Genomic DNA, 26,202 nt, shown 5'->3' with positions numbered 1-26,202 from the left:
AGGCATGTGACATACAACAGTCATGCCTGTTCCTTTTAAGGTGGAATGGAACTATATCCTAACAGGTTCGACTCCCATCTCCATATCCACATTCTCTGCTTAGCCCCACTGTGAAGAAGTTGAGAAAAGGTTATAATGCTTTGGCAAAAATTTGCTGCTGCTGAGCCTGACTTAACCAGAAGGATCTCCGGGCAGATCCTCCACCTACTTGCGCTTTAGTAATCTACAGACAAGTTGCTATGCTTTTTAAATAGAAAGTGCGAAGAAAAAAATATTTTGTTTTCCAGCTGTACGCAGTTGATTTTATTCAAGATGGACATCTGCGAACTTTTAGTAATGTAGCTTCTGACCTCTTGTTAGAAAAAGCTGGCCTTTCCCCAAAATAACTTAAGACTAAGAATGCATAAGCCAAGTGGTTGCTTAGCTTGTTTCTGAACTACTCTGAATAGTCCCCTCTGATGATGATGATGATGGTGATTTATTTATACCCCAGCCACCTGGCTGGGTTTCCCCAGCCACTCTGGGCGGCTACCAACCAAATATTAAAAACAATAGAGCATTAAACATTAAAAACTTCCCTAAACAGGTGTCTATTAAAAGTAAGATATTTTCTTATTTCCTTGACATCTGATGGGAGGGTGTTCCACAGGGCAGGTGCCACTACTGAGAAGGCCCTCTGCCTGGTTCCCTGTAACTTTGCTTCTCGCAGTGAGGGAACCTCCAGAAGGCCCTCGGAGCTGGACCCTAGTGTCCGAGCTAAACGATGGGGGTGGAGACACTCCTTCAGGTATACTGGACCAAGGCCGTTTAGAACTTTAAAGGCCAGCACCAACACTTCGAATCGTGCTCGGAAATGTACTGGGGGCCAATGTAGGTCTTTCAAGACTGGTGTTATGTGGTCTCGGCTGCCGCTCCCATTCACCAGTCCAGCTGCCGCATTCTGGATTAATTGCAGTTTTGAGTCACCTTCAAAGGTTGCCCCACGTAGAGCGCATTGCAGTGGTCCAAGCTGGAGATAACTAGTGCATGCACCATTGAGCAGCTGTTCCGTCCTGAGCCACCACAGATTTCAGATTTTCCACCTTCAATGGATCCTTTCGGTATTCATAGCTGTTAATGTTTCCCTTTTTTAAAGGGAAATTCCCTTATTCTGAATAGGATTCCTCGCAAGAAAACGGAAAAGTTGACAGCTATGCCACTGATATGCCAAGGAAGTTGGATCAGGCCAATGACCCATTCAGGCCAGCCTCCTGTTCTCACAGTGGCTCATCAGATGCCCCAACAGGAAGCCCCACAGCAGGACCCGAACCCAGCACATGTGGTTCTCAGCAACTCGCATTCAGAGGCAGGATATTGCCATTCTCTTCCTCTTTTAAAACCATGGAAATTGGTGGCCATTGCCACCTCCTATGGCAGCAAGTTTTAACTCTGCAAGGAAGGACTTTAGCATCCGCCTACCATAAGTTAGCCTAGCCTGAACGAGAATAAAATTGCACACAACCTTTTTTCATTTTATTTTGGGTACCCGCACTTTCTCAGAGAAGGGATTATGTAATGGTTCTGGGGGTTGCTCGTGCATAAGCCGGTGCAAACACCTGGCTGGGTTGCCTGAGTGAACCTTTTCTGTCCGGACAGCCGCTCACCCGTGGCTGTCTCAATCGCTGGCAGAATCCGTCAGTGGGCGTTTCTTAAACTTCTTCCAGCAAAGAAGCTCTTTGACGCCTAGTCTCCTCCTACTCTCTCTGCGTGAAAGCCTTCTGCGCAAGGATGGCATAGGCAGCGGAGGACCCCTACTCTCCCCGCTGGTCCCCAGCAAGGAGTCATGGGACCGCCTCGCCGCTTCCCCCATCTGCCCCCCTTCTCCACTGGTGCTACGCTGATTCTCTTCCCCAGAAGATGGGCTGCCTCTCCCAATCCCAGGACGCTCTCTGGAATCCCTCTGGATTTTGCTCTCTCCCTCCGGCACTGATGGCAGTTCCCTGACAGATTAGCTGTGGGTTGCAGGGGTTATGGCTAACTATGCAGCACATCAATGCCAAAGATCAAGTACATTTTAAATTGAGACTTCTGTGCACGTTCAGAAACCTGCACTTAAAGGGCTTCCCTTTTTAATATGTTCTCATTATTCTCTCCCTCCCCCACCCTCTTATGTTCTAGGATCTTGTGTCCTTCTCTCTCAAGGACGGTAAGTGAGATTTGAGGGCCCCCTTTCTCCTCTGAGTTGTTATCAAAAATAAAAAGCTGTTAAGCGGACAACAGTCTTGGAAATGATTTCATGGAAATGTGGTGTGATTTCATGTGGTTTATTGCGTTTCTATCCCACCTTTTCCTCCAAGGAGCTCAGACTGGAACACAGTGTTACCTCGGGTTAAGTACTTAATTCATTCCGGAGTTCCATTCTTAACCTGAAACTGTTCTTAACCTGAAGCACCACTTTAGCTAATGGGGCCTCCTCCTGCTGCCGCGCCACCAGAGCACGATTTCTATTCTCATCCTGAAGCAAAGTTCTTAACCTGGGGTACTATTTCTGGGTTAGTGGAGTCTGTAACCTGAAGCGTATGTAACCTGAAGCGTATGTAACCCGAGGTACCCCTGTATGTGGTTCCCCCCCTCCTCATTCAATCCTCACAACACCCCTGTGAGGTAGGTTAAGCTGAAAGGCAGTGACTGGCCCAAGGTCACCCAATGAGCTTCATAGCCAGGTGGGAGGGATTTGAACCCTGGCCTCTCCCAGGTCATAGTCCAACATTCTAAACCCAGGCATAGGCAAACTCGGCCCTCCAGATGTTTTGGGACTACAATTCCCATCATCCCTGACCACTGGTCCTGTTAGGTAGGGATGATGGGAGTTGTAGTCCCAAAACATCTGGAGGGCCGAGTTTGCCTATGCATGCTCTAAACCATTGGTTCCCAAAGTGGGGATTACCGTATTTTTCGCTCTATAAGACTCACCAGACCACAAGACGCACCTAGTTTTGGGAGGAGGAAAACAAGAAAAAAATATATTCTGAATCTCAGAAGCCAGAACAGCTAGAGGGATCGCTGCGCAGTGAAAGCAGCAATCCCTCTTCCTGTTCTGGCTTCTGTGATAGCTGCGCAGCCTGCATGCTCCCCATAAGACGCACACTCATTTCCCCTTACTTTTTAGGAGGGAAAAAGTAAGTCTTATAGAGCAATAAGGATTACCTCGGCAGACAATAAGAGGCAAGGGAGCTGCAAGGGGGCACTGGAGGTGTAAATGACTATCAGACTTTGAGTATTTGGCATCAAGTTAATCAGTTTTGCTGAATTAATCTATTATTATTATCATTAATATGCCGCCCAACTGGCTGGGTTACCCCAGCCATTCTGGGTGGCTTCCAACAAATTAAAACATAATAAGACATCAAACATTAAAAACTTCCCTATACAGGGCTGCCTTCAGATGTCTTCTAAAAGCCAGGCGGTTATTTATTTTCTTGACATCTGATGGGAGGGCGTTCCACAGGGTGGGCATGGCTACTGAGTAGGCCCTCTGCCTTAAATAGTTTCAATTGGATTTGAATCAATGTGCAATGAATTGTTATTGTTTTGAATTTCTTCCTTAGTGGCTTGTGCAAACTGCTGTTCTGAATAATGCTTTTTTTTTTTTTTTAAAAGGATGGGTAGGGGACTGGGGATGAGTTTATGGAACCAAGCAGGTGGTGGCCCGAAAATCTTTGCGAATCACTGGCCTAACCACTGTACTGCACTGGCTTTCTGCTGGTTCTTGGTCCTAGCTTAAATGTCCAGGAACAAACAGGACCTGGTTTGCCCCAGGGGCCGAAGGCTGCCCACTACTGCCTTAGACAAAAGACTGGGTGGGCTAAACCTGTCTAAGTATGGGGGTTTTGGCGTTCTGGTAACAGTTCATGGGGGAAATTTCATCATGCCATCCCGTCGAACGGAAAGTGATGGGAATTATAGGGACAGAACTACCTAAATTGTATAGAAACTTATTCATGTATGCTACCATAGCGGCAAGAATGTTACTTGCCCCCAAATGGGAAAAAGCAGAAGTCCCAGCAGAGGAAGAAAATTTATAGAATATGCAGAAATGGCGAAACTTACCGAAATAATAAGAAATCAAGATAACAATTTTTTTATAAAAGAATGGAAATGGTTATTGAATATTTACAGATAAATTGTAAAGAGATAAGAGCATTGGCAGGTTTATTGTAATAACCTGCAGTTTTATAAGGGTATATATTTAAAAAAGATGAATAAATGAGCAAATTGCGTTAATTTGGATATGCAGAAGATCTTAAAAACAAATCTAAGGAACCGCAGAAAGAGGGGGAAGGAAGTTAGGTTTTGAAATGTTGTAATGATTGTAAAATTAGTGAAATGCATAGATCTGAAAAGCATAAATAAAATTTAAGGGGGGAAAATACACTGACCGGCCACATTTGATGGCCTTTGGCTCTTTCCTTGCCTTCCAGGCACCTACGACGCCCGGGCAAGGGTGCTCCTTTCCCACATAACCTGGCTGCTGAGGATTCCCCCGGCAGAACTGGAAGCTTCGGAGGAGCGTCTTCTTGAGTGCCTGAAAGAGGAGGAAGAGGAGGAGGAATCTGAGTAAGGCTGTTTCCCCAGAGATGCTTTCATGTTGTCGTTGTTTAGTCATTTAGTCCGACTCTTCGTGACCCCATGGACCAGAGCACGCCAGGCACTTCTGTCTTCCACTGCCTCCCGCAGTTTGGTCAAACTCATGCTGGTAGCTTCGAGAACACTGTCCAGCCATCTCGTCCTCTGTCGTCCCCTTCTCCTTGTGTCGTCCCCTTCTCCTTGTGCCCTCCATCTTTCCCAACATCAGGATCTTTTCCAGGGAGTCTTCTCTTCTCATGAGGTGGCCAAAGTATTGAAGCCTCAGCTTCACGATCTGTCCTTCCAGTGAGCATTCAGGGCTGATTTCCTTCAGAATGGATAGGTTTGATCTTCTTGCAGTCCATGGGACTCTCAAGAGTCTCCTCCAGCACCATAATTCAAAAGCATCAATTCTTCGGCGATCAGCCTTCTTTATGGTCCAGCTCTCTCTTCCATACATCACTACTGGGAAAACCATAGCTTTAACTATACGGACCTTTGTTGGCAAGGTGATGTCTTTATGTTTTTAAGATGCTGTCTAGATTTGGCATTGCTTTTCTCCCATGAAGCAGGCGTCTTTTAATTTCGTGACTGCTGTCACCATCTGCAGTGATCATGGAGCCCAAGAAAGTAAAATCTCTCGCTGCCTCCATTTCTTCCCCTTCTAGATGCTTTCATAGAACCATAGAATCGTAGAGCTGGAAGGGACCCCATGAGTTAGAGTCCAACCACCCCCTGCAATGCATGAATCTCAACTAAAGCATCCATGACATCTTCTCTCCTTATCCAACCTCTCCTTAAGGAAAGAGAGTTCTTTTGTAAGAAAATATGAAGAGCCCTGCAAGGAATCAGGCCAGTGGACCATCTAATCCAGCATACTCTTCTCCCAGTGGCCAAGCAAATGCCCCAGTTGGAAAGCCCACAAGTAGGGATCACGCCCCAATAACCCTCTCCCATCCTGCGGCTTCCAGCAACTAGTATTCAGTAGGATTGCTGCCAACGGCGTGGCCATTGTGGCTAGTAGCCATTAAAAAACAAACAAACCACAACGTTTGTTTACGTCCTGATGCTGGGAAGGATTTAAGAACCCCTTTGCCACAGGTGTCCTTGAAACCTTGCGCAATGGCAAGTCTGGTCCCTATGAAAAATCAGCTGCCAGCCAGAGGTGCAGGGTTGTTCCCTTAAACAAATACTTTTAAGCTGCTGTTATTGGTCTTCTGGGAAATTGCCTGTGTACATATTTTAATAGCTGCTGTTTTCACTACACAAGCTGCCAAATCACTAGGAAGGATTTTCAAGGTAAGCGTTGCCAGTACTGTTCTTTTATCACCATTATGATTTCTGGTTCTGTTTTCAGTCATAGTAAGTAAGTATTATTATTATTATTATTATTATTATTATTATTATTATTATTATCTTACCCTATCTTTCCCCCCAGATTACACAAGTTAAAGCCACACAGATAAAACTCAGGTTGCTAAAAATACTGGTACATAATAAAGGTAAAGGGACACCTGACCATTAGGTCCAGTCGTGATCGACTCTGGGGTTGCGCCGCTCATCTTGCTTTATTGGCCGAGGGAGCCGGCGTACAGCTTCCGGGTCATGTGGCCAGCATGACTAAGCCGCTTCTGGCGAACCAGAGCAGCACACGGAAATGCCGTTTACCTTCCTGCTGGAGCGGTCCCTATTTATCTACTTGCACTTTGATGTGCTTTCGAACTGCTAGGTTGGCAGGAGCAGGGACCAAGCAACGGGAGCTCACCCCGTTGCAGGGATTCGAACCACCGACCTTCTGATCAGCAAGCCCTAGGTTCTGTGGTTTAACCCACAGCGCCACCCGCATCCCGGGAAAAAACAACAACAACAGAATAGATAATAGTTAAAAAGCAATCCAGTTCTAATAGAATTGAAACAATATAAAAAACCAAGTGTGTTAAAATACAGAGGGCAAAAGCAGCGCAGCGCTATGAAAGCCCTTTTCTTAAAAGAAGGGGGGGGGTGGAACCAGTTTGCAAAGGTGCCGAAAAGAGTTCAATGAAGGGGCCTGCCTGATATGAATAGGCAGGGAGTTCTGAAGTGTAGGCACTGTCGACAGTCTCACACCCATCTCTTCTGCCACTGCCAGGACGGCCGCAGCTGCGCGGAAGAAGAAAGAGAAAAACAGGAGGTTGAAGAGGTACCTGTTGATCGGCTTGGCGACTGTTGGTGGGGGGACAGTAATAGGTGAGTGACACCGCGCCCCCATCTATTGTCCGCGCCAGCTAGGGGCAGCCGGCTTCTAACCTTCATGTGACCCACTTTCTCCTCCAGACCCAGTCTAGTTAACCTGTGGCCCTCTAGATATTGATGGACTCCAGCTCCCGCCAGTCCCCTTTTGGCCAGCATAGCTAACGGTTAGGGATGATGGGAACCGTTGCTCAGCAGCATGCCTGCCCCCCCCCCCTGCATTGAAAGAAGGCAGATTTACGATGGAGTTACTATTTATTAAATACAGTGGTGCCCCGCAAGATGAACGCCTCGCAAGACGAAAAAACTGCTATACGAAGAGCCTCATGGAACGGATTAATTTCGTCTTGCGAGGCACCACTGTATGTATATTCCCCTGGCCTATACCCACAGCTTTCAGGGCGGTTACAACATGAAATCACACCTTTTTATCAATTCATTATGAATCATTTCCCAATACTCTTTCCCCCTTTTACAAGACCACCACATATGAAAGAACCTTCCCTGAAACTCTTTGCATCTCCAGCACTTATCTGATTCAGTCTTGCACATCTTAGCAAGCCCACTCAGAATTAAATACCGTATTTTTCACTCTATAGGACGCACCGGACGATAAGATGCACCTAGTTTCAGGGGGGAGGAAACAAGAAGAAAAAAATTCTGAACCCCAGAAGCCAGAACAGCAAGAGGGATCTGGCTTCTGGGATAGCCTTTTGCTGTTCTGGCTTCGGGGACAGCCTTTGAAGCCTCCGCAGGGCAGCAGGGTGCCTTCTGCCCCTCTGCCCTGCGGAGGCTTTGCGCAGCCATCCCCAAGCTAGAACAGCGCAGCGCTCCGTCTCCCTGTTCTGGCTTTAGGCTTAGCTGCGCAGCCTGCATTCACTCCATAAGACGCACACACATTTCCCCTTACTTTTTAGAAGGGAAAAGGTGCGTCTTATAGAGCGAAAAATACGGTACTGTCTGCAAATCATTTTCTTTTTTCTTTTTTTAAAATAATATTTATTAAAGTTTCAATAAAAAAAGGTTACAAAAATGATAAAAAGGAAAAAAAATACAAATTACAGAAAAAATAAAAACAGTTAAAAATAAGTCCCTCTTTCTATATCTTACAATTCATTTACTTATTTTCATGACTTCCTCACACCTCCCTTTTTTTGTATTCCAGTTCAGATAGTTAATTCAGCAAATCCTTACCCTCTTGTTTTATCTTAGTTCTTTATCTTCACATATTATAACATTATATTTTCGTCTAATATCAATCCATTTTTACATATTCCTGTTTAACCTTATTACTAAAACCGCTTCGTTTCATTCCGACATCATTTTAACATTCATTAATTTTACAGTTACAGATAGGTAGCCGTGTTGGTCTGCCATAGTCAAAACAAAATAAAAAAATTCCTTCCAGTAGCACCCTAAAGACCAACTAAGTTAGTTCTTGGTATGAGCTTTCGTGTGCATGCACACTTCTTCAGATACACTGAAACAGAAGTCACCAGACCCTTCTATATAGTGAGAAGGTGGGGAGGGGTATTACTCAGAAGGGTGGTGGGATTGGGTGATTGGCAGATAGCTGTGATGAGCCTGTTGACGACTCTTAACTCTTACCCTTCTGAGTAATACCCCTCCCCACCTTCTCACTATATAGAAGGGTCTGGTGACTTCTGTTTCAGTGTATCTGAAGAAGTGTGCATGCACACGAAAGCTCATACCAAGAACTAACTTAGTTGGTCTTTAAGGTGCTACTGGAAGGAATTTTTTTATTTTGTTTTAATTTTACAGTGTTTCTGTAAATAATCTTTAAATTTCTTCCAATCTTCTTCCACCAACTCTTCTCCCTGGTCTCGGATTCTGCCACGTCTGCAAATCATTTTCAAGTGGTTCTCTTTCAAAGAAGAACATGCTGTAAACTTCAGAGGTTAAAATCTATATTGTGTCCTATATCTATTGCCCAGGGTGTCATTGAGGCTATAAAAAGCTTGTCTTTTGCTTCCCAGTCTAATAACAAAAGTTTGGACAAAAGTTTCTTTTTTGTAGAAATTCTTTTTCGAATTGTGGGCTTTGGTCTGCAGCATTAATGACTTCAACGGTTTAGGAGAGAGGGTGTGCAGCCTGGGAATGAGAGACTCCCAAGGGCAGGAGAATCATAGGATCCTAAATTTTAGAGTTGGAAGGGACCACGAGAATCATCTGGTCCAACCCCCTTGCAGTGTAGGACCCTTTTACCCATTGTGGGGCTCAAACCCTCAACCCTGAGACTAAAGAATATCACTCTCTGCCAACCGAGCCTGGGGATCTGCACTTTGCTCCCAGGTCTGAGGTTCCCTTCCCTCGACCCTCTGCCAGGAGTTGAAACAGCATCCCTCTGTTTCAGGTCTGACAGGGGGCCTGGCTGCTCCCCTGGTGGCAACGGGAGCGACGGCGATCATTGGCAGCGCTGGGGCTGCTGCCCTCGGCTCAGTGGCCGGGATGGCTGTCATGGGGTCGCTCTTTGGAGCTGCAGGAGCTGGACTCACAGGTAAGCTACCTCCTTGGGTGTAAAGCAAACTCTTCTTCTATACAGCTGGGTCTCTAGGGGGAAGCAGGGGGCAGTGTGTCCAATCTGTTTAGTAATAATAATAATTATTATTATTATTTATTATTTATACCCCGCCCATCTGGGTTGGGTTTCCCCAGCCACTTTGGGCGGCTTCCAACAAAATATTAAAATATAGTGGTCTGTTAAACATTAAAAGCTTCCCTAAACAGGGCTGCCTTCAGATGTCTTCTAAAAGTCTGGTAGTTGTTTATTTCTTTGTCATCTGATGGGAGGTCGTTCCACAGGGCGGGCACCACTACCGAGAAAGCCCTCTTCCTGGTTCCCTGTAGCTTTGCTTCTCACAGGGAGGGAACCGCCAGAAGGCCTTCAGAGCTGAACTTCAGTGTCCGGGCAGAACGATGGGGGTGGAGACACTCCTTCAGGTATACTGGACCGAGGCCGTTTAGGGCTTTAAAGGTCAGCACCAACACTTTGAATTTTGCTCGGAAACATACTTTTAGGACCCTAACCCAGTGGTTCCCTAAGTGGGCAGTAGCCCCCTCTGTGGTGTGGGTGGTGGAATTACCTGGCGGAGGGCACTAGGAGGCAACTGAGTGCCCGTGACTATCAGAGCTCCAAAAACTGGTGTCACTGGATCAATTTTGTATAATCAAACTGAAAAGTTTTAATTGGATTTTTAACAAATGTTCAATTGACTTTTACTGTTTATTGAATTTTATTACCTTCCTTAGTGGGTTGTGCAAACTGCAACTATCTGGTTCAGTGTTGTCTGCACTGACTGGCAGCAGTTCTCCGGGATTTCAGGTGGGGAGCGTTGCATGCAGAAAGGGCCGGATTCAATCTCCAGCATCTCCGGCAGGGCTGATGGTGGGGGGAACCTTGTCTGAATTTTTGGAGAGCTGTTGCCAAGCAGTGTATTTATTTATTTTTATAATCTTTTTATTTGATTTTTAAAAAGAAGGAAAGGAAAGGAAAGAGAAAAAAGAAAATAAACATACACCCAAAACACCATACAAAATCCACATACTGAGATTACTCTGAATCTCCTGACCTCCCCCCATTCCTTCCATGGGTCCTTTTGACTCTGTTTTCAACTGCATATCAACACCATACAGCATTTCATCTTCCTAAGTTATCTATACATTTTGTTACGTTACAAGTGTGTTTAAAATCGTGCTAATGTTTTGACCTGTTTACAATGATTTTGTATACCGTATTTTTCGCTCTATAGGACGCACCGGACCATAGGATGCACCAGACCATAGGAGGGGGAGAACTGGGGGGGGGGAATTCTCCCCCTCTCTGCTCAGCGCCCCTTCAGCGAAGCGGCAGGAGAAACGGAGCCCCTTCCATTTCTCCTCCCGCTTTGCTGAAGGGGCGCTGCGCAGAGAGGGAAAACTGTGCAGCGCCTTTCCAGCGAAGCGAAGCCTGGAGAGCAAGAGGGATCGGTGTGCAGGCTTCAGGCGGCCACCCGCAAGCCTTTGGAGCGCGGCGGGAACTTCTGCTGCGCTCCGAAGGCTTGCGGATAGCTGCCTGAAGCCTCTGGAGTGCAGCGGGAGTTTGCGCTGTGCTCTAGAGGCTTCACACGGCTTCAGCGAAAGCAACGCAAAGCCTCCAGAGTGCAGGCGGAGCTCTCCCTCTGTGCTTCAGAGGCTTCGCGTTGCTATCACTGAAGCCAAGAAGCCTGCATTCCCTCCATAAGACGCACACACATTTCCCCTTAATTTTTGAAGGGGGGAAATTGTGTCTTATAGAGCGAAAAATACGGTATATGTGATCAACATTTCTCATTCTTTTTAAAATTTCTGCCTTCTTGATTCCTGAGCTTCCCAATTAACTTTGCCATTTTGGCATAGTCCATCAACTTGATTTGCCATTCTTCTTTGGTTGGGGTTGTCCCTTCGTTCCATCTCTGGGCTAGCAGCATCTGAGCGGCCGTTGTATTATACATAAATAGTTTCCTCTGGTCTTTTGGAATCTCAGTACCTATAATTCCTAATAAAAAAGCTGCTGGTGTTTTTTTTTTAAGAAATGTTATTTTAAACATTTTTTTCATTTCATTAAATATCATTTCCCAGAATTTTTTTAAGTTACACTGCAATTCCACCACATATGATAAAAGGTACCTTCTTTTTCTTTACATTTCCAGCATATATTTGTAGGCGGAAGTAACCTTTCTGGGCAACCTTCAGAGCGGAGGGGGGGGGACGACAAAGTGGGCGGGACCTTTGAATGCCATCTACACTCCAGTCCTGATTCTGGGCTTCCCATTGGGGCATCTGGTTTGGCTGCTGTGAGTACAAGATGCTGAACTAGATGGGATGTTGGCTTGATCCAGCAGGGCTCTTCTTTTCGGGGCTGATAGCAGAAACTCCATGCCCAGGGACAGTCTACCAGGTTGGCCACTGCAAGAACAGGATGCTGGAGTCAATGAGTTCCCTTTGGCCAGCAGCCAGACTCCTAAGTTCCTAGGAGATTTGAGCTCATGCCAAGAAAAATTATAAAAATAACACTGCCCTTCATCCGAGATTCACAGAGAAGTTTACAATGTAAAAACACGAAAAGTACATAAAAACTGTGTGTCTCATTGAAAAAAGAAGTAGGTCATGCAAAACTGACGTTAGCAAACCATGCTCCTTGCTTTACAAAATTTGCAGGGAGGGCAAGCCAGCCCCTGATCCCCACCGCTAGGGGCATAACCTGCCTTACACACTTAAAAATAAATAGAGAAATCCTATGTCCACAGTCGCTGTGCAAATAAAAGATACAACAGGCAGCGGTGAATCTGTGACCCAAGCCCTGTCTTTGGGTCCCCGTGATGTTTTTCCTTGCTGTTACTTATTTCAGATGTGTTTGGCTATTTCCTCAGCTTAGCCTCTCAAATCGTTTGCTCGCTGTGCAATGTAAAGATGGGAGTGGTTGGTTTGACAGGCGACGGATCTTATTGGTGGAGCCCAATGTCCATTTATGCAGCTTGGCCTGGAGGCCTGCGGACAAAGGGCAAGCTATTAAGAGGGGCTCTTGTTTTCCTCCCCCGTTCAGGTTACAAGATGAAAAAGCGCGTGGGGGCCATTGAAGAGTTTGAGTTCCTGCCCTTAACGGAAGGGAGGCAGCTCCACCTCACCATAGCCATCACCGGCTGGCTCACGACTGGCAAATACGGTAAGGAAGAGGCAAACAAAAGGGGAGCGCTGCAGCAAAAATGTTGCAGCGTGCGGTGGGGCCGCCCAGTCCAGCATTCCTGGCATTCAGCCCATTGGCTTTCTTGGTTACCGCCACCACTGTAACAAATCAACATTCCGCGGCTTACTGAGCATGCTCAGTCCCCGTCAGGCTGCTTTGGTGCACCCCTCGGTCCACACATACACACTTAGCCTTTTCCCTCCTAAAAATATTTGTACTTTTGTGAACACTGGGGATCTCCCCAAACCTTCTGGCGCCTGCCTCCCTCTCAACCACTTGGGCTACATCTGCAACGGCCTGAATCTCAGAAATTGAGGGTGTCCCCAACACCACCAGCAACATTTGGGGAGATTCCATAGCATCACAGCAGCACGACCAGTGGCACGGCAGAAGCCTGGCAGGGGGCAGAATTGTGGGTGAGATTGGCACGGTAGCAATGGCAGATTTGAAGTTTTCCTGGGTGCAACAGATGGAATTGCTTTCATTTGGAAACACATGCGGCCCCCGAATCTTACATTCTGATCCCTACACACTCTCCCCTGGGGTAGATTCTTGTCTTAGCAAATGTTCTGGCTCTGCTGCTTGTGTGGAATCTTTCCTATTTAAGTCTCGCAAGGACGCTGTTCTCATTAAACCTGTTTGCTCTATAAAACAAAGACGTTTTATTTATTTTTTACAGTCTATTTCCATTTGCCTTTCACACCAGTTTATTTTCTGAATAACAAGCGGCGTCCCATGAGCCGTGGGGAAAAGCTCCTGGGTGAAAGGGTGAAGGTGTTAATGTGCTCTTGCAGAGGTTTTGAAGTTTAGCAGAGGAGCCCAGCACCACTTTACAACCCAATGTTGCTGGCCCTTTGCCTTGTAGGAATCTGCTCCCAGCACTAATATGCACAGCGCAGGCATGATCTTTCAAGACCTGGTTCAATAAAGGTAAAGGGACCCCTAACCGTTAGGTCCAGTCGTGGCCGACTCTGGGGTTGCGGCGCTCATCTCGCTTTATTGGCCGAGGGAGCCGGCGTACAGCTTCCAGGTCATGTGGCCAGCATGACTAAGCCACTTCTGGCAAACCAGAGCAGCACACGGAAACACCATTTACCTTCCCGCCAGAGCGGTACCTTTTATCTACTTGCACTTTGACGTGCTTTCGAACTGCTAGGTTGGCAAGAGCAGGGACAGAGCGACGGGAGCTCACCCCGTCGCAGGGATTCGAACCGCCGACCTTCTGATCGGCAAGTCCTAGGCTCTGTGGTTTAACCCACAGCGCCACCCGCGTCCCCAACCTGGTTCAATACCCTACCACAAAACTGCAACACCTCAGGAGTTATCCTAACATGAAGGGTTTTTTTTTAAAAAAAAAAACACCACCAATTTGTTAAAGCAGAGTTGGAGGAAAACCAACCTATCAGGATTGAATGGCCAACCTATCAGGGTTGATGTAGGGCATGGATAAGCAACCTAAGGCCTGGGGGCCGGATCCAGCCCAATCACCTTCTAAATCCAGCCCACAGACGGTCCGGGAATCAGCATGTTTTTACATGAGCAGAATGTGTCCTTTTATTTATAATGCATCTCTGGGTTATTTGTGGGGCATAGGAATTTGTTCTCCCCCCCCCAAAAAAAAAATAGTCCGGCCCCCCCACAAGGTCTAAGGAACAGTGGACCTGCCCCCTGCTGAAAAAGTTTGCTGACCCCTGATGTAGGGGGTTTTCAACTATCATCTGAGGGTAGACATTCCAGCAATGGGAGAAACAGGAAGCAGGGCTCCCTAATTTGGCTCTGCTGTGACAGGCCAGCCCCTTCAGGCCTCCTCTCCCTGCAGCTGTCATCTGAGGGCACTCATCCCATCAGATGGCCTCATTGGGAGAGATGGGAAGCAGAAGACTTATTCCATCAACTTTGCCAAAAGCACAGCTCTATCTGGCACATCCTGCCCCTGAACTGTGCCAGCTAGTCATTATAGGAACAACTGTTTAGAAACTGATGCCTGAGTTTTGGTTTTTCCTCTTCCCTCGCTGTCCATTTTCCCTTGTGTGTCGTGGTTTTTAGATCACAAACCTGCAAGGTAAGGACTGTCTTGTTTTGATTGTTTGTAATCTGCTCTGGGGGGATGCGGGTGGCGCTGTGGGTTAAACCACAGAGCCTAGGACTTACCAATCAGAAGGTCAGTGGTTTGAATCCCCGCGATGGGGTGAGCTCCCATTGCTTGGTCCCTGCTCCTGCCCACCCAGCAGTTCAAAAGCTTGTCAAAAGTGCAAGTAGATAAATAGGTACCGCTCTGGCGGGAAGGTAAACGGCGTTTCCGTGCGCTGCTCTGGTTTGCCAGAAGCGGCTTAGTCATGCTGGCCACATGTCCCGGAAGCTGTACACCGGCTCCCTCAGCCAATAAAGTGAGATGAGCGCCGCAACCCCAGAGTCGGTCACGACTGGACCTAATGGTCAGGGGTCCCCTTTACCTTTACATAAGCTATTCTGGGAGCTTTTGGGACTGAAGAGCAGGGCACTGAAACTCTAAATAAATAAATAAATAGATAAAATTTTATCCACGACCATGACAATGCAACACCTGTTTGCATCAGAAGGTGGCTGAATCTTCCCATTTTGCTTCCTCCCCATTTCTCACCTTTCCAGTCTTTGATTTCAGCACATCCCACTCCTGTGTCAGTTTGCATTTATTAAAGAGCACCGAAATCTGCCTGCATTTTGGGGAACAGTCTTCTTTAAGACACACTTTCTGCCTAATACGTTCATTTTTGCAGGCCGGTTCTCCCCCCATAATATAATGCATTATGTATGCCCCCCCCCCCAATTCCTATTTCTGTGTGCCTGTTTCCCTAATAACACTTCTTCCTGTGTAGACACAATATTTGTTAAAGAGCTGCATTGCAAAATTCAGGAGAGCATGACATTTGAAAGGCAGCTGCGTTTTTCATCCCGCTTACTGCTTCAGGAAGTGTGTATTATGCATGGATTCTGCACCTCCCCCTCCCCATCTGTCTCTTATTAATTCTTTGTGTCTGCAACTTTTTCTTCCTCCTTTTAGGGAGTTTCACAGCTCCCTGGAGCAGCCTGCTGCAGTCCAAAGAACAGTATTGCTTAGCCTGGGAGAGCAAGTACCTGATGGAACTGGGAAACACGCTTGACACTTTGCTGAATGGATTAGTCAACGTCGTGGCTCAGGAAGCGCTGAAATTCACGGTCTTATCAGGCAAGTGGTTGGCGGTCATCCAATCTGGGCGGTTATTTCCCCACGATTATTCTGTGTTCCTCCTTCCGCCTGTTACTTCAGTTTGAAGCCCTCTCGCTCAATTATCCCATGACTCTTGGCTAGCCAGATATACTTAACGTTTCTTTTTTAAAAAAAGAAAATCAAGTTCCTAGTCCTTATTATTATTATTAATAAAATTTGTACGCTGTCCCATACCTGTATAGAGTGGTTGAGAAACCCAGCCAGATGGGCGGGGTATAAATAATAAACTATTATTATTATTATTATTATTATTAATCTCAGGGCAGTTCACAACATAAAATTACAGTATCAAAACCCCCCATAAAATACGTAATAAAATTAAAAACAAAGACAACACAATAATCCCCAACAAATTCAAAGGAAGAAATATGCAGGACTCTACAGTGGACGCTCGGGTTGCGAACATGATCCGTGCTGGAGGCACGTTCACAACCTGCAGTGTTCCCAACCCGCTGCGCCACATCTGCGCACGTGCAGGTTGTGATTCAGCGCTTCTGTGCACATGCAAAGCGTGATTTAGCAATTCTGCGCATGCGCGACCGCCAAAACCTTGGAGTAACCCGTTCTGGTACTTCCAGGTTTTGGCAGGTCCGTAACCCAAAAAAACACAACATGAAGCATCTGTAACCCGAGGTATGACTGTATCTGTTTTATTTTCTTCATTTCAAAAGGTTTATATGCCGCTTGGTTGTAATGAAACCTCAATGCGGTTTAGAACTAGAATCGGTGTAGATACTGCCCTCAATAGGGACAGCAGACTGGCAAAAATCCTATTAAATTTGTATTACATCTGATTTCCAGCTGTCCTGTTTCCTCTCCCCTGCCCCACCCCCCAGGCATCGTCACTGCGCTCGCATTACCCGCCTCCCTGCTCACGGTGGCCAGCGTGATTGATAACCCCTGGGGAGTGTGCCTCCACCGCTCGTCTGAGGTCGGCAAACACCTGGCTCGAATCCTGCTCAGCCGGCACCAGGTAGGAAGGTGGCTTGATGGTCACAGCCCAAGTCTAAGTGTGCCTGAGCTGGGAAAAATCTCTGTGGGATCTCTGTAGTAGAGGGGGTCCTGGCTCAGTTGGCAGAGCAGTGAGGTGTAGCGGTTAGAGCGTTGGACCTGCTAGTACCTGGGAGACCAGGGTTCAGATCCCCCACTCGCCCATGAAGCTCACTGGGTGACTCTTCCAGCCTAGCCTACCTCACAAGGTTGTTGTGCAGATTGAATGAAAGAAGGGGAGAGAATAATTTAAGCCACCTTGAGCTCCTTGGAAGGAGAGGTGGAATAGGAAGGCAATAAATACAGTGGTACCTCGGGTTACAGACACTTCAGGTTATAGACGCTTCAGGTTACAGACTCCGCTAACCCAGAAATAGTACCTCGGGTTAAGAACTTTGCTTCAGGATGAGAACAGAAATCGCGCAGCGGCAGCGGGAGGCTCCATTAGCTAAAGTGATACCACAGGTTAAGAACAGTTTCAGGTTAAGAACGGACCTCCAGAACGAATTTAGTTCTTAACCCAAGGTACCACTGTAAGTAAATTTGCTTATCCGTAGGATCACCTTGCCAACAAAGGTCCGTATTGTTAAAGCTATGGTTTTCCCAGTAGTGATGTATGGAAGAGAATTAATGCTTTTGAATTATGGTGCTGGAGGAGACTCTTGAGAGTCCCACGGACTGCAAGAAGATCGAACCTATCCATTCTGAAGGAAATCAGCCCTGAGTGCTCACTGGAAGGACAGATCCTGAAGCTGAGGCTCCAATACTTTGGCCACCTCATGAGAAGAGAAGACTCCCTGGAAAAGACCCTGATGTTGGGAAAGATTGAGGGCACAAGGAGAAGGGGACGAGAGAGGACGAGATGGTTGGACAGTGTTCTCAAAGCTACCAGCATGAGTTTGGCCAAACTGCGGGAGGCTGTGGAAGACAGGAGTGTCTGGCGTGCTCTGGTCCATGGGTCACGAAGAGTTGGACACGACTAAACAACAACAACCGGAATAAGGGCCCAGGTCCAGTCCACAGCAATCCGCCACTTAAAGGATCATGTAGAAAGAATCGTGGGGGAAACATTTATCGCGGTGATAGTGTTAGTGCTATGCAGAATAGACCCACTGAAATTAATGGGCATGACTAACTTAGGCCCATCAATTTCATTTTATTTACTGCATTTGTAGCTCATCCTTTTTTCTCTCCAACGAGCTCAAGTTGGCATGCACCAACCCATAAATCATCACAACAACCTTGTGAGGTAGGTTATTCTGAGAAGGGCAATGACCACCCTAAGGTGATGGCTGAGTGAGGAATTACGACTCTTAACATCTGTATGGTAGGCTATGTTTTAGCCAGTACAGAATCATAGGATTGTCAAGTTGGAAGGGACCCAACGGGCATCTGGTCTAATCCACCGCAAATCATTGCTGCTAATGAATTTCTTCCCAGAGGAGCTCAGGGTGGCAAATACATCACTAAAACAAAAACACAGTTTAAACACAGTCTCTCTGTCGTGTCGATCATGTCAAAGGCCCCAGCATGTAGGCAAGCATCACCGAATTTCCAGGACATGATCCAGCTAGGCAAAACCTTTCTTTCTTTTTCACTATCAAGTGGTCATAATCTTTACTGCTTTTTCGAGGCAGGGAGCTTGAGATTTTAAGCTTGTTTGAGTTCTGTCATTCTGTTCCTTCCCCTTCCAGGGCAAGCGGCCGGTTACCTTGATCGGTTTCAGTCTTGGCGCCAGAGTCATCTACTTCTGCCTCCAGGAAATGGCCAAGGAGAAAGGTGCGTACTGGAGGGGGTTGGGGAATCAGGCCGTAAGACAGCTGAGACACTGTTTGTTCTTCATCAGCAGGGTAGTGGTCTGTGGTCGCGGGGTGTGTGTCTCAAAGACCCTTTGTAGCAGGGTCTCCGCTTCCAGCATCCCAGGGCCGACCAATCAGCATGAAAGGGGAGCTTTTGAGCCACTGAAAAGGAGTTTTCTCACCCTTTGTGCTAACAGGGGCCAATCGGAATAAAAGGAGGCAGCTCCAAAACCAGCCATTTAGGCCAAACTTGGGTTTCCAGCCGTTTTTGCACTACAATTCCCATCTTCCTTGACCACTGGCCCTGCTAGCTAGGGATGATGGGAGCTGCAGCCCCAACAACAGCCAGAGACCCAGTTGTCCCCCTGAAGGACCAGGTGTGCAGCCTGGGAGTCATTTTGGATTCACAGCTGTCCATGGAGGCCCAGGTTAATTCTGTGTTCATGGCAGCTGTCTACCAGCTCCATCTGGTACGCAGGCTGAGAGCCTACCTGCCTGCAGACTGCCTTGCCAGAGTGGTGCATGCTCTAGTTATCTCCCGCTTGGACTACTGCAATGCGCTCTGCGTGGGGCTACCTTTGAAGGTGACCCGGAAACTGCAATTAATTCAGAATGCGGCAACTAGACTGGTGATTGGGAGTGGCCGCCGAGACCACATAACACTGGTCCTGAGAGATCTGCATTGGCTTCCAATACGTTGCCAAGCACAATTCAAAGTGTTGGTGCTGACCTTTAAAGCCCTAAACGGCCTCGGTCCTGTATACCTGAAGGAGCGTCTCCACCCCCATCATTCTGCCCAGACATTGAGATCCATCGCCGAAGGCCTTCTGGCGGTTCCCTCATTGCGAGGTTACAGGGAACCAGACAGAGGGCCTTCTCAGTAGTGGCGCCCGCCCTGTGGAACGCCCTCTCTTCAGATATGAAGGAAATAAGCAGCTATCCTATTTTTAAGAGCCATCTGAAGGCAGCACTGTTTAGGGAAGTTTTTAACATTTAATGCTGTATTGTTTTTAACACTTGATTGGAAGCCGCCCAGAGTGGCTGGGGAAACTCAGCCAGATGGGCGGGGAATAAATAATAAATTAAAAGGTAAAGGTAAAGGTACCCCTGCCCGTACGGGCCAGTCTTGACAGACTCTGGGGTTGTGCGCCCATCTCACTCAAGAGGCCAGGGGCCAGCGCTGTCCGGAGACACTTCCGGGTCACGTGGCCAGTGTGACATCGCTGCTCTGGCGAGCCAGAGCCGCACACGGAAACGCCGTTTACCTTCCCGCTGGTAAGCGGTCCCTATTTATCTACTTGCACCCGGAGGTGCTTTCGAGCTGCTAGGTTGGCAGGCGCTGGGACCGAGCAGCGGGAGCGCACCCCGCCGCAGGGATTCGAACCGCCGACCTTTCGATCGGCAAGTCCTAGGCGCTGAGGCTTTAACCCACAGCGCCACCTGCGTCCCTAATAATAAATTAGTATATTATTATTATAATTTTGAGAACCTCAGGCCCACTGAAAGCACAAGGAGCTTCCTGCATTGCAGTGGGTTGGGCCAGATCACCTTGGGAGATCCCTTCCAACTGTGTTTTGGGAGAATGGGGTGCAAGTTCTGCAAGGTACAAGGAGAACTCTGGGGAAAACACAGCTTGGCTCACTCCAAAGGAATTGACACGCGCAGAAAATAGATCCAGGTGAAAGGCGACGTGCGGAGATCTCGGGTTGCAATGCACCCTAATTATTGCATAATTATAAGATTATGGGACGCGGGTGGCTCTGTGGGTTAAACCACAGAGCCTAGGGCTTGCCAATCAGAAGGTCAGCAGGTTAGAATCCCCGTGACGGGGTGAGCTCCCGTTGCTCGGTCCCTGCTCCTGCCAACCTAGCAGTTCAAAAGCACGTCAAAGTGCAAGTAGATAAATAGGTACCACTCCAGTGGGAAGGTAAACGGCGTTTCCGTGCACTGCTCTGGTTCGCCAGAAGCGGCTCAGTCATGCTGGCTACATGACCCGGAAGCTGTACGCCGGCTCCCTCGGCCAATAAAGCGAGATGAGCGCCTCAGCCCCAGAGTCCGTCACGACTGGACCTAATGGTCAGGGGTCCCTTTACCTTATAATTATAAGATTATCATATAATCTTAGAAGAGGGCCTGGTTTACCATAAAGGGACCATGCACATCTGAATTGGCCAGGGTGAATTCAGGGACCCGCCGAAAGGTGTATGAAGCTTACAGATGCACTCCTGAAAGAGCCTGGTTTTGCTGCAGGCCTGGGCAGGTGGCAAACCCTGTCAAAGGCGAAGGGCACCTGTTTGCTTATAGAAGGTCCTATGCTCAATCCCTAGCATCATCTCCAGTTGGGCTGGGAATGCGCCATTGCTGCCAGTCAGTGCAGGCACTATTGAGCTATCCAGACCCAAGAGTAGGGTTCAGTATAAGGCAGCTTCTGGTTCTGATATGCAACAAGAGGGAGTTGCAAAAGGCAGGGGCCACACCCTAAAGGCTTAGGTAAAGCTAAAGGGACCCCTGACCATTGGGTCCAGTCGTGACCGACTCTGGGGTTGCGGCGCTCATCTCGCTTTATTGGCCGAGGGAGCCGGCGTACAGCTTCCAGGTCATGTGGCCAGCAAGACTAAGCCGCTTCTGGTGAACTAGAGCAGCGCACGGAAATGCCATTTACCTTTCCGGCGGAGCGGTACCTATTTATCTACTTGCACTTTGACGTGCTTTTGAACTGCTAGGTGGGCAGGAGCAGGGACCAAGCAATGGGAGCTCACCCCGTCGCAGGGATTTGAACCGCCGACCTTCCGATCAGCAAGTCCTACGTTCTGAGGTTTAACCCACAGCGCCACCCGCATCCCTAAAGGCCTATACATCATAAAGAAAGCATCTGTAGGAGGCCCTGTCCTGCCCAATGCACTTTATTAGGCAGGTACATAACAGACCATACAAGGTACATAAGGGACGCAGGTGGCGCTGTGGGTTAAAGCCTCAGCGCCTAGGACTTGCCGATCGAAAGGTCGGCGGTTCGAATCCCTGCGGCGGGGTGCGCTCCCGCTGCTCGGTCCCAGCGCCTGCCAACCTAGCAGTTCGAAAGCACCTCCGGGTGCAAGTAGATAAATAGGGACCGCTTACCAGCGGGAAGGTAAACGGCGTTTCCGTGTGCGGCTCTGGCTCTGGCTCTGGCTCTGGCCAGAGCAGCGATGTCACGCTGGCCACGTGACCCGGAAGTGTCTCCGGACAGCGCTGGCCCCTGGCCTCTTAAGTGAGATGGGCGCACAACCCCAGAGTCTGTCAAGACTGGCCCGTACGGGCAGGGGTACCTTTACCTTTACCTTACATAACAGACCAGGCAACGTTTTACACAAAGCTGGCGTCGTCGTCCTCGAAGCTCCACGGCCTTAGGCTTCCTGGGATCGCCTCCAAGCCTCCCACAGAGGCACTTTCGTCACGACAGCATCCGTTACTAAAAGTCCGCCCAAGCCGTCTCCGCATCCTTGCACGCCATCCTGTTTTCTTCCTCCTTTTCCTTAAAAGTCGCCGTTCTCGGCTGCCGTTGCCCCCCCCCCACGCCTGACAGTTCTTCTGTTTAACTCAGAAAACAACCTGCCAACTGCTAATACGAGCCGCGACCTCCTGTATTAATAGCTCCACACGGCGACAACGAGGAATCGAACGGTCACGATCGCTTGCCGGCGCGCCTGTGTGTGTCTCCCCCCCCCCCCCCGGTCTTCCTTGCTGCAGACGTTTATGCTGGGGCGATTTGTACCAATTAATATAACGAGATGCATCCCCACCGAAAAGGGAGGGACCCCAACCAATATTTCCGGGTGCTGCGTTGAAATTGCTGTGTGGTAATACGCAGCCCTCAACGCCCGCTCCTTGTCTTTGCTTCTTCCTGCCGCCCCCGGCCTCATCTCTCAGCCTCATGGACGTATCAGGATCAGGCCAATGTCCCATTAGTCCATCCTGTTCTCACAGTGGCTGACTAGATGCCAATGGGGAAATCTGCCAGCACTAGAGCTCTCTCTCCCCTCCTTGTAGCACATTCACTTTGGAACTCCCTGGAAGAGGAAACAAACTTGTTTTCTCTTGCTCTGGAGGGGAGGAGCAGAACCAAGTCAGCTTCAAGTCACAAGAACGGAAATTCCGAGTAAACATCAGGAAGAACTTTCTGACAGTAAGAGCTTTTTTTGACAGTGGAACAGACTCCCACAAGAGGTGGTGGCCTCTCCTTCCTTGAAGGTTTTTAAGCAGAGGTTGGGTGGCCATCTGTCGTGGATTCTTTAGCTGAGATTCCTGCATTTGGAGGGGGTTGGACTAGATGGCCCTTGGTGGTCCCTCCCAACTCTACAATTCTATGATTCTGTTCCTCTTGGCACCAGGAAGGTGTCTTGACTGCACTCTTTTCAGCATCTGCTAAGGACCTTGTCTCAGGACTCAGTGATGGCCACCAAGATAGATGGCTTTAGAAAAGGATTGGGCGAATTAATGGAAGAGAGGGCTATCGATGGCAAATAGCCATGATGACTCTGCTCTGCCTTTGTAATAATAATAATAATAATAATAATAATAATAATAATAATAATATATTATTTGTACCCCGCCCATCTGGCTGGGTTTCCCCAGCCACTCTGAGTGGCTTCCAACGAAGACCAAAAATACACTAAAATGTCACACATTAAAAACTTCCCTGAACAGGGCTGCCTTTAGATTTCTTCTGAATGTCAGGTATTTGTTTATCTCTTTGACATCTGGTGGGAGGGCGTTCCACAGGGCGGGCGCCACCACCGAGAAGGCCCTTTGCCTGGTTCCCTGTAGCTTTGCTTCTCGCAATGAGGGAACTGCCAGAAGGCCCTTGGCATTGCTTCCGAATGCCACAGGAGGGCAGAGGGCTCTTGTTTTGGGTTTCCCTTTGAGGCACCTAGTCAGCTGCTGCAAGAACAGGACGGGTGATAAGTGTGACCCAGCAGGCTTTCCTTATGTTTTTAAGTTCTTGAAAAGCCTTGGGTGCACACAGGCTAGACCCAAACCACCAAGAGCTTTAATGAGGAAAAAGAGCAATTGCATTCAGCCCAACAGCAAACCCAAGGGCCAGCGCATTTGCCAAGGAACCACTGTGACGAGTTCCCTGCTTGTGAGCTAGCTGCGATTTTCCCAAGCCATCTCCAAAGGCAGCCCCACAAGCACTGTGCCACAGTAGTCTAGCCCAGTGGCACATCTGTGCACAGCCCTCTTTCCCTTCTGCTCTTTTCAACCATGCAGGCTTAAGACTGGGTGGCTGTGCAGGGGCCGAAAGATGAGATGGGGAGGAGGGAGGAGGAGGAGGTTGCCAGGCAACTCTGGCGACTGTTGATTTCCTGTTGCTCCTTCAGCATCCAGTGTGCTAGGCAGTGGCTGTGGTTGTGTTGAGGTTCCATGCAGAATGCACCCCATTCAGCCTGGAGCTTTCCTCCCCCCAGCCCCAGCCCCACTACCACCCACTGTCCGGTCTTAAACAGGGGCTGGTTTTAAGGTCAGAAGCCCCAAGCTGCAAATAGCGATGATCACATTACCTGAATGTGATGCTCACTCAGAATCCGTCGTCCCCTCATCTGAACTTCTTCTGCAAAAGAACCCTGCTGCTGTTCAAATTAAGATGAGTCAAATCAGGCTTATGAATTCCTTTTGGGCAGCAGAAATTGCTCTCCCCCCCCCCCCACCGCCAACTCTTTTTCTCTCTGGCGTGCACTTAGAATAAGTCTCATAATCTCCCCAAATTGGATCATTCAGAATGACAAATTGGAAGTGTCTTATCTTTTATGTTTCCTCTTTACTCTCCCCCTCCCCTTCCGCCCTCCCACAAAAAAAGACCCTTCTAGGAAAAAATCCAAGAATCAGAACACAGATTGTAAATTGAGTTGCTCCTGAGAGCTGCCTGCAGCCGCTTTGATAATTATTTGCAATCATTTTTTTTTATAAAAAAAATTGTCTTCCCCGTTGCTTGAGTACTGGTTGTACTCTGGGTGTTGGGGGAAAAATAAGTAAATCTCAAAGGTTCCATCTAACTAAGTCCTATTGGGAGTAAGCACATTGAAGGAAATGGACCTAACTTAGTCATGTCCATTGGTTTTGATGGGTCTCCTCTGAGTAGGACAAGCATTGGGTACAAGCATGTTTTATAGAATTGTAGAGTTGGAAGGGGGGCCCCCAACGGTGTCATCTAGTCCAACCTCCTGCTATGCATGGAGGGACGGACAATTAAAGTTGCTTAGCCCATTGAATTCAGTGGCACCTGCTCCCGAGGAGACATTCAGGTGCTCGCACTTGGGAATGTAAGAAGCTGCCTTATCCTGATTTGTAAACGGCCTCGGCCCAGTATACCTGAAGGAGCGTCTCCACCCCCATCGTTCTGCCCAGACGCTGAGGTCCAGCGCCGAGGGCCTTCTGGCGGTTCCCTCATTGCGAGAAGCAAAGCTACAGGGAACCAGGCAGAGGGCCTTCTCGGTAGTGGCGCCCGCCCTGTGGAACACCCTTCCAGCAGATGTCAAAGAGAAAAATAACTACCTGACATTCAGAAGACATCTTAAGGCAGCCCTGTTCAGGGAAGTTTTTAATCTGTGATATTTTAGTGTATTTTTGGTTTTTATGGAAGCCGCCCAGAGTGGCTGGGGAAACCCAGCCAGATGGGCGGGGTACAAATAATAAATTATTATTATTATTATTATTATTATTATTATTATTATTATTATTGTACCACTATTTATTGCAATGCCCGCTATATATAGAACCAAGAGACCGATTTATAAAACCCCTGCTCACGAATGGAACACACTCGAACAGGGCGGGGAAAGGGTGAAATGGCTGCTGAGTGATACTGATGACATCGTCACTTATAAAGCAGCACTATATGCGTTGGCAGCTAAGAAAATCAGGAGAAAAGAACTAGATAAAATAGCGGTCAATTGCAAAGGCGATTCGGACATTTAAGCTGGCACTTTCTACCTGAGAACCCCTTGCTATTATATCGTATGCAACAAATAATTTTTAGGAGATGTGATCGTGGTTTATTCTACCTGCAGTGCCTGATGTTTTTATGGTTATTGTTGCTTTTCTTTTTGTTCCCATTGTGAATGATGCCATGGCCTTTGGCTAGTGCAATAAAGTTGATGATGATGATGATGAATCAGGCCTTTGGCCTATCCAGCTAAGTATTGCCTACACTGACTGGCAGTGGCTCTCCCTCATTTCAGGCAGGGGATCTTTCCCAGCCCTACCTGGAGATGCCAGGGATTTGAACCTGGAGCCTCCTGCATGCAAAGCAGGTGCTCTGCCCACTGAGCTGAGGTCCATCTTCAAAAGAGAGGAAAAGAATCTAGTCCTCATGGTTCTGAATGAAGGCAAGAAACATAGGAAGCTGCCTTATATTACGCCAGGCCATGGGTCCATCCAGCTCAGTATTGTCAACACGGGCTGGCAGCAACAGCTCCCTGGGGTTTCAGGTAGCGGTCGTTCCCAGCCTTGAACTGTAGTATGTTGATAATTGTTAGGGCACCGCTATTCCCCTCCCAGGGACGCGGGTGGTGCTGTGGGTTAAACCACAGAGCCTAGGACTTGCCGAACAGAAGGTTGGTGGTTCGAATCACCGT

General features: G+C 48.0%; 1 protein-coding gene across 3 annotated transcripts in view; it reads left to right on the top strand.

Moving 5' to 3' along the window:
- The window catches only part of TMCO4 (transmembrane and coiled-coil domains 4), a 114,116-nt gene that overhangs the window by 9,470 nt on the left and 78,444 nt on the right, over nucleotides 1-26,202 (top strand). For all 3 annotated transcript variants that reach the window (XR_013841597.1, XM_079986982.1, XM_079986981.1), the window contains exons 4-11: nucleotides 2,158-2,185; nucleotides 4,461-4,596; nucleotides 6,734-6,831; nucleotides 9,209-9,352; nucleotides 12,416-12,535; nucleotides 15,597-15,761; nucleotides 16,640-16,776; nucleotides 18,488-18,572. Coding sequence is in view for 2 of the 3 variants with exons in the window: in XM_079986982.1 (XP_079843108.1) it covers nucleotides 2,158-2,185; nucleotides 4,461-4,596; nucleotides 6,734-6,831; nucleotides 9,209-9,352; nucleotides 12,416-12,535; nucleotides 15,597-15,761; nucleotides 16,640-16,776; nucleotides 18,488-18,572 (913 nt within the window). In the remaining variant the exon portion in view is untranslated. The remainder of the gene's footprint in view (nucleotides 1-2,157; nucleotides 2,186-4,460; nucleotides 4,597-6,733; nucleotides 6,832-9,208; nucleotides 9,353-12,415; nucleotides 12,536-15,596; nucleotides 15,762-16,639; nucleotides 16,777-18,487; nucleotides 18,573-26,202) is intronic.

This window comes from Podarcis cretensis (genome assembly GCF_951804945.1).
Source record: "Podarcis cretensis genome assembly, chromosome: 8".
In the NCBI taxonomy this organism is placed as follows: domain Eukaryota; kingdom Metazoa; phylum Chordata; class Lepidosauria; order Squamata; family Lacertidae; genus Podarcis; species Podarcis cretensis.
This window is presented reverse-complemented; position numbering and strand designations above follow the sequence as displayed.